At 33.7% G+C, this 9,126-nt stretch overlaps 1 protein-coding gene across 1 annotated transcript in view; it reads left to right on the top strand.

Moving 5' to 3' along the window:
• pHCl-1 (pH-sensitive chloride channel 1) overlaps window positions 1–9,126 on the top strand; it is a 234,153-nt gene that overhangs the window by 49,169 nt on the left and 175,858 nt on the right. The window contains exon 3 of the mRNA XM_018522315.1: window positions 3,777–3,841. Coding sequence (XP_018377817.1) covers window positions 3,777–3,841 — 65 coding nt within the window. The remainder of the gene's footprint in view (window positions 1–3,776; window positions 3,842–9,126) is intronic.

Below are 9,126 nucleotides of genomic sequence, written 5' to 3'. Positions count from 1 at the left end.
TATAAATATAAATTATAATTTAAACGCTTGTTATGTTTTAAACAATGACAAAATAAACGGTAATATAAAAGCTTAAAATAGATGACTAATTTTACTAATCTAAAGTTATTTCCATATACTATTCGAAACGTTGTGGTTGGTTATTTTCAAATGCTCACCGTTTGAGAACTATTGATACCTTAAGATTTTGCTATTAGGATTTTCGATTTACTTTTTCACGAGGAATATACGTACCAGGTCCTCCGTTAAGTCTGGAACACCCTGTATATATAAGGGTATCCCATATGTCCCGGACCGTTGAATATATCGGAAAGTATGCACTTTTGAGAAAAATGTTTCAGACAAATGTTGTAATATATAAAGTGATGTATGTAGTGACTAGCAGTTTGATTTTGGGTGGCGTCGCCAAGGTCAAGTCAAGATTATATCAATTTTTTTTAAACAGAATGCCCTATTTTTGATGCTACAATCTAATAGCTGATGTCAAGAACTTTACAAAACACTATAATAAAGTCATTTTTCGTTAAGCACTTTTCGAGTTATAAGATTTGAGTGTTACAGTATCGTCGGCATTAGCATTAGGCAATGTGTCTAACCAACAGTTAAAACCTCTTGAATGCTGTTCAAGATCATGTTCTAGATAACATTTGTCAAAACCATTAGACGTTATACTTTTTATTTTCATTTTAATGTAAAAATAAATTTTTAATGCAAAAATTAAAATGAGAGGAATAATCTCCAGTGGCCTTGATCTTGACAAATGTTATCCAGGACATGATCCTGAATAACATTCAAGAGGTTTTAGCTGTCAGTTGGACACATTACGTAATGCTAATGCCGGCGACACTGTTACTCTCAAGCCTCATAACTCGAAAAGTGCTTAATGAAAAATGGCTTTATTATAGTGTTTTGAAAAGCTCTTGGCACCAGCTATTAGATTCTGGCATAGGGCGTTCTACTTAAAAAAATTGACATGACCTTGACTTGACCTTAGTGACGCAACCAAACTGTTAACATCATTAAATACATCACTTTATATATTGCAAAATTTGTCTGAAACATTTTTCTCAAAAGTGCATACTGTCCGATATTTAGCCGGTCCGGGACATATTGGACACCCTGTGTATTTGGTGTATCATTTTAATTGACGTATTAAAATATCTCTTCAACAGTTTATTTTAAAGAAAAATGTTTCACACAAAAGTTATATGGTTAGGAGGGGGATATAAGATGGTGCTATTGGTTTGACCTTGGAAAGTTGTTTGAAGATCACGTAAAGGTCATCATCAATTTCTTAAATGAAACTCCATATATTTTATTGCATATTCTTGTAGTTTACCTAGAAAGCTTTCCAAAACACTATAATTAAGTCCATTTTTATTAAGTACTTTTCGAGTTATAAGGCTTGCAAATTACAGCACCGCCGGCACATTACCTAAGGTGTCCGACCGATGGCTAAAACCTCTTGAATGTTGTTCAAGATCATGACCTGGATAACATTTGTCAAGATCAAAGCTATTGGAGGTTGTATCTCTTATTTTCATTTTTACCTAGAAATGTAATTTTTAGTGCACAAATCAAAATAAGAGATACAATCTCCAATAGCCTTGATTTTGACAAACGTTATCCAGTTCATGATCTTGAATAATTTTCAAGAGGTTTTAGCCGTTGGTCGGACATCTTAGGTAATGCTTAATGTCGGCGGTGCTGTAACTTGCAAGCCTCGAAAAGTACTTAATAAAAATGAACTTAATTATAGTGTTTTGGAAAGCTCTCCAGGTAAGCTACAAGAATATGCAACGAAATATATGGAATTCCATTTAAGAAATTAATGATGACTTTTATGTGACCTTCAAACAACTTTCCAAGGTCAAACCAATAGCACTACTTTATGTCTCCCTCTACCCTCTAAACCATATAACTTTTGTCTGAAACATTTTTCTTTAAAATGCACTATTCAAGAGATATTTTAATGCATCAATTAAAATGATACACTCTGTGTGTATATATGTGTATATATATATATATACACACACACATATAATAAAAACAGATGTAAATGCACTTAGAGGCATCTAATATATTTTTGTATAGGCTGCATTCTACACACTTATAATTGTATAGAAATTGAATTGTATGATTTCCATACAATGCGAATGTTTTGCACCGATCGATCTGTAACTTGCAACGCTAACATTCTTTTCAGTACAATATTTAATACACATGAGGAAGTACAAATTACTCTAAATGAATTTGTTTTACACAGAATGGTCACTTTGAATTTTTTAATAGAACCCTTCGTTATTTATTGCATATTTTCATAGCATATCTCGAGAGCTTTTCAAAACACTATAATAAAATATTTTTTATTAAGTACTTTTTAAGTTATGAAGTTTGAAAATCATAATACTACCGACATCATCATTACCCAAAGTGTCCGACTGATAGCTAAAACATCGTGAATATTATTTAGGGTCATGAACTTGATAACATTTGTTAAAATTAGTGCCACTGGTGGTCATTTTTTACGTAAAAATTTAAATACAAAGAATAATCTCCAATGACCTTGACTTTGATAAATATTATCAAGATTATGACATTGAACAAATTTAAGAGATTTTAGCCGTCAGTCGAACACCTTGGATGATGCTAATGCTGGCTATTTAATAGCATTTTTCACTGGCAGAGCTGGTGTGCACTCAATACACTTTAAAGCCGTTGTCTACAAATCAATGTAAAGATGTACGTTTAATAAAAATTAATAGATTAAAGTACCAAAAAATTCAGAAAAGTAGAAGTCAACGCGGTAGTTAGTGCGCTAATATAATATTAGACATAAATTTCTATTGTCTCTTCTGTTAGACATACATTTAATTTCGTATGCGTTTCGATTTGATTTAAGTCATTCTCAACGAAATACATAAATTAAAATTATACTATCCTGCAATCTGTGCAATTCTGGTGCCAACCATCCGCCTTACTGCGATGTGTTTCGATGATTTAATAAAAATATAAAAACGAATTAAACCGCGAAATCCTCAATATATTTTATTGTGGTATTTGATAAAATATACATTGGATATTTTATTAATTGAGATATCTCACTTTTACATTCAGATTAAGTTAGTGTACAACAGCTTTAATGTGCATTGAGTGCGCACTAGTTCTGCCAGTGAAAAACGCTATAAATTTTGACAATTCATATTTTGAAAAATACTCAACCGAGAAGTTTCATTATAGTATTTTGAAAAATTAAACTTCAAAAATATGTAATAAAAAATGTGAATTACATTTTTTTAAATTTCAAAATTACCGTACCTTGACTTTAATAACGCTACTCAAGATCAATTCAATGATACCATTTTATGTCCCTCTCGACGTTATAAAACTTTTATCTGAATATATTTTTCATTCGACGCGTACTTTTAGGGATTATAACTTGTAATGCTTTAAATGTCCCATATGTATATAAAAATACGAAGTCTATTAAATATAAGCAGCAACAATTATATAACTGATAGAATAATTTATTAAATAAAATTTGTACCGTTATAGCATGAATCAATTTTAAAGTATTGCTGTATGGTGTTTGGCTTAATGTCATGTCCTTTTATTTATGAAAGGCGTTTAAGAAATCTGTTATTATTGTAGCCTCATAAAAATAATTTTTTAAAATATTAATTTGAAAAATGGATGTTAATAGCTTTGCAACATCATATGATCGATCGGAAAATCCAGAATGTAGCAAATAAAATTATACTTATTTATTGTTTCAGGAACGTTGACTGTAAACGTGAGCGTATTGCTGTTAAGCTTAGCTTCTCCTGACGAGTCCAGTCTGGTAATATAAATATATCTTAATCACGTTAATAAAAAAAATAATATAATAATTATGATATTAAAGATTCAATATTAAAGAATAATACAAATTTAAAATACAAAGTTCATCTTTTTTGATAAAGACTATAGTCGACGGCGAGCAGAAGTGGCCCTAACTTGAAAAACTTTAAATTTATGAAATAAAAAGACATTTCTCTAAAAAATTAATTCAAACCCTACAGTATTATTTATATATACATATATATATATATATTTGAGTAAAGTAAGTTAATAGTAACGCTATTAACAGTATCAGTGCGCTCTTCGCCGTAATGAAGTAAATAGTAAGATTCACGAAACATTAGCATTAGTGATGGATGAAAACAGCGATAATCCGCAAACGTTCTAGTACTTTTGAAGATAATACCTATGAGAGCCTAAAATGCTTTGTAAGTTAATAGTATTTCTACAATTAATATTAATGCAGTCGTTCTGACAATGACAGATTGAAGAATACTTCGTCCTGATAGTGCGGTTATATGTGGCATACGGCATGCAGAGAGAGAGGTTTGATTTATTTGGGCCAGGTTCTAAGAAAAACCTGCCGGCGACGGTGATTTGTTGGCTCTGCTTTCCTAATGTTTCCTGTGGTCGTAACTCCTCCTTGTGCTATGGGAACATTTGTATGACTTAAGTATCCTATGATTGATGAGCGAGACTATATTATATTCCTCTTGTTACTCTAGTGGACTGCATAGTGATCCATGACTAGCTAAGCGGCGCGTTGAACCAGGAGGTGTTATCAGAGCAAGAGGGATCCTTTTGACTACGTTGTGACTATCAGCCCCTCACAGCACTTGTAAACCAAAAAAACTCTAGGCTGCTGTGGCTGATGATCAATCGCAATTTAGTTGAATGGGTCTCTCTTGATTAGGATTGATACTTTGAAAAGAAATGCTGGCAAAACCAGACGGTAGACTCGAATGTTCTCTCGTTTACTCAAATATATAGGAGGTTTTGTGCGTCTGGGCTCCGATAGATCTAGAAGATGCAATCGGTATGTTCCTTCGCTGCTTCTGTTAGGCTGCTAAGAATGAGTATTTGATACCGCTGATAGGATACCAAGGATTCCTAGCGGAGAAATAGTCAACTCGACGTCCCTAGAAATCCCTAGTCTTACATGCTCCCAAGGGGCTACTACAATTAGCTTTCTTGAAGGAAGTGTCTTAATATCCTTCCGGACAAAGTGGTCAGATACCTCTGACATGAAAGTCAGGGACCGCTAACATAGGAGTAACGGCTGGGTACTATATTATTATTATGGGTACTATATATATTGCAGTCAATGCGCTCATGATCCTTTTGTTCATTGACTATGCGTTCAAAACTAACAGTCAGTCCATCCTCCAGGACATGAGAACCAATGGTAGAGTCCGCAAGGCCAAAATGCGCCTCCCCCTCCAATCTATCGGCGTTCCTCAAGGACAACCTGCCTTGCAGCCAAATTAGCAGTTAGGCCGCCCATCTGATAGGCCTTGCAGTAGACAGACGATTTGTCGCACTCTCGACTTGCCCAAAACGCTGAAGTATTCCACTGAATTCAATTATTTTTGTGTTAAAAACCTTCAACATGGGCTCAACGTTAAAAGACCAAAACTAGACTCATTCAAACAATCACTGAATAAATAAATAAATAAATAAATAAATGAAATGCACGCAAAACTAATTAAAAGACTATGCCCCGTATTTATAGTCGTGTTTCTCTTCGTGAAAAACTCAGTTGAAACCAATCTTGAAACATGGAACAGTTCATTAGAATCTTGAGAGTTGATTTGATATTCATATAATCTCACATTTATAATTGCAATTCTATTGAGGAACACAGATGAAATTTGTTTCGACATATAACTTGAATCCTCTTTTTCACAATTCAATAGTCGAATCTTGAAAAAAATATCTCGTAATACGTAAAGGTAAATCGGGGGAAGACGCCACACTTAAGCCTTTATTCTTGAATGAATATTCTTCTTCATATTATTGCATTAATCTTTGAAAAAAAAAATTTATACTACAAAGCTTTTTCTATTTGTAAAAATTAATAAATTAAACTTTTGGTATTCTATATAAATGAAAAAAATTGGTATGTCATAACCTCCAAAAGTGGCATCTTCCATCTATACATACTCAATCCCAAAAAAAGCGGTCTAAAAATTTGAGAAAATTTTCCTAAAACTTTAAATGATCTCTCTCTCTCTCATAACTTGGTAAAAAATAAAGATAAAAATATGTTTAAAAATGCGAAATGAAGTTTGAAATGTCTACTTTAAGAATATTTGAATGAGAATTGTAATGGGCCACTGTTTTCAAAATGGTGGATGACAAAGTGAGAAAATGCAAAATTCGTAATCAAAAGTTTGCGATGATGTATTGTGTGAATCAGATACACAGCTTAACGGGACAACACATACTTGAAAGTATAGAATTTTATCTTTAAATCGCTTTTTTTATCGAGCTCGATATGATGATTTTTCGCTGAGTTATCCCAAATTTAAGATATTGCTGTCATTAGCTCAAATTATGGTTGCAATTCTTTCCAATATGAACTGTATAGAGTTTGAAACGTCATTGTGTATGTGTGTATGCTTACATATGCATGTATGAGCGTGCGGTCTGCTTTTAGCGTTATTCAGAGTTAACGTCGTGGACGTGACAGTAATCTGATCCCGTGTTTATATATGTGTGTGGCTACGTGCATGCGTTTGTGCATATATATTAATAGTGTGTACGATCTCCTGGTGCGCGTCTTATCTCATTCATACAATCCGGCATACTCCTTCCCTGACGAAAATGAGAAATTTCATAAATGTTTGTTTAACGTTTACATGAGCGTTTGCAGGAATTCGTTGAGAATTCAGAAACGGTCAGTAAAGTGTTCGTAAAACGGAAATTGCGACGCTGCAATGTTTGGAAGGCATTCTCTAATGAAAATAAGAAGTTTCATGAATATTTGTTTGACGTTTACATGAACGTTTAGTTCAAGTAAATGTTGAACTACTAAACGTAGACATTTTATAAAAAAAAAGGTATAAAATTGTTCACTGAGAAGTCTCATCATACTGCACCTTTTATCCTATTCGATATGGTTTCTTAAATGCGAGAAATTGAATTTCACTGTGTCCCTCTAGCACTGTGCACTGCTTGAAAATTGGATATATAGAATGTTTGCTAAACGCAAGAAAAACGCTTGTGCTATGGAGTTGAGGAAAACGTTTTTTGGGCGTCTTTAAGCCGTTTGCGTAAACGCCTTACAAAACGTTTACTGAGACTCAATAATTCGCCACATTGGAACAGAGTTTGTTGAACGGAAGAAAAATACTTATCTCACGATATTGAGAAAAGTGTTTGCTATGTATTGAAAAGTCTAACAGTGAACTCTCTGCATCAGCGTTTACTGAGCATCCTTTGAAAAGCGTTGCTTTAGCATTACAGAACTTTCATAAAACGATATATAAGGTAGAGTGGGGTGTTGTGTGCCATGGGGTGTTGTGTGCCGCTTGATTTACCGCCATGTTTAACTAGTATGACGTCATCTGCGTAATGTCAGGTTACTTTGTAGACCTAATCTAACTTTCCATGAGCATCCGACGTTTGTGCGCGCGTCCCACAAGTTTCACGAGTTGTTGTAGTTTCGTTGTGTTACGAAAAGTTTTGTGGACGATTTTTTTTCACGCAATTTTGCAGGCAAGTGAAGCGACAGGTAAATCTTCAGATATTTAAAAGTATCTATGGACTATTGCCTTTAAAATGGTTAAAGTTATTTTGTGTAAATGTAGCGTGTAACGAGGTTATGGTGGCTATTTCGAAATGTAGCATATGGGGTGTTATGTGCCACGGAATATGGGGTGTTGTGTACCACTCCATTTTCGACATTTTACCACGTGTCATTTTACACGAATTATTTGCATTTTTCATGCAAATGTAACGTAATTGTAGTAATTTTTAAGTGAAACTTCATTACTTTTTTGTAATTTTTGTTTCTTTTTCATAGGATTTTCGTAGTCAGCATGCCTCGCAATACTTATAAAAATACGCCGAAGCCAGAGACCAATATTACTGGTACTGACTTATTGTTAGTGCGATAAAAAAGATTGCAATTGAAAATAAATCTATCCGGTCAGTGAGCGAATTATATAATATCTCTAGAATGAAATTGTCTCGGTATATAGAAAATATATATATCCTCTCGATCATCAGAAGAGGAGGACGTCGACTTCTGCATTATTTGTTTGCGCAATATGCCTAAAAAACCTAACAGAAATAACACCATTCATTGCAATGAGTGCGATCGGACTGTTCACCTCAAGTGTGCAAATATGAAAACGGGATATTTCACTTGTTCTCAATGCGAAGCGGCTGAAAGTGATTAAACTTCTTTTTCATTACAATTATACACTTATATTTTCATTTTTTCAAGGTTTAATAAAGAACATTTATAAAAAAAATGCTGTTTTCTACTATTTACAATCGTGGCACACAACACCCCACAAATTTTCAAAATCGTAAATTTACACTTTTTTTCAGAATTATAAAACAATTTCAAAATTTGCGAAATTCAAAAAACTGCCCTTACAGATTCTTCGGCATTGAGATAAGCTACAAATAGGATGTTTAACATTACAACAATATGCATTTTTGAAAAAGTTATGGTTCAAAAACAAAACCCGGTACACAACACCCCACTCTACCTTATTGTATTTTATAAGCGTTCTGAAAGTGTTTTAAAACCCAATGGTGTTCTGTAAGCATTCTTATAAAGTTTGAAAACGTATAAACTTTTAAAAAATCGTCATCGAATGGTTGTCAACGTTTTATAAAGCTCCGTATTTTCGCCAGGGTTCATAACTTAGAACATACATATGGAAGGGCCATACCGTATCTAACCAATGTAATAAAAGTGTCTGCAACATATGTCTGTCCTTGTCTAAATGCTTGTTTGCTGTGCGCTTGCGCATGATTTATATGTGAGCTCTGAACGTACATGTGTATGTTCTAAGGCTATCCCCACTCTCGCCTTAGACACACATTATTACACATGTACGTTAAGAGCTTACATATAAATCATGCGCAAGCGCACAACAAACAAGCATTTAGATAAGGACAGATAGATGTTGCAGGCACTATGGCCCTTCCAAGGGTGCGTTCCAAAACGCAACTTTGGTAACTGAAATCTATAGTTAACATAACGTAAACTATAGCTTTTTAGTAACCAAAGTTACGTTTTGGAACGCACCCCTGTATGTATGTCTA

Source organism: Trachymyrmex cornetzi, unplaced genomic scaffold, assembly GCF_001594075.2.
Source record: "Trachymyrmex cornetzi isolate Tcor2-1 unplaced genomic scaffold, Tcor1.1 scaffold130, whole genome shotgun sequence".
Classification (NCBI taxonomy): Eukaryota; Metazoa; Arthropoda; class Insecta; order Hymenoptera; family Formicidae; genus Trachymyrmex; species Trachymyrmex cornetzi.
This window is presented reverse-complemented; position numbering and strand designations above follow the sequence as displayed.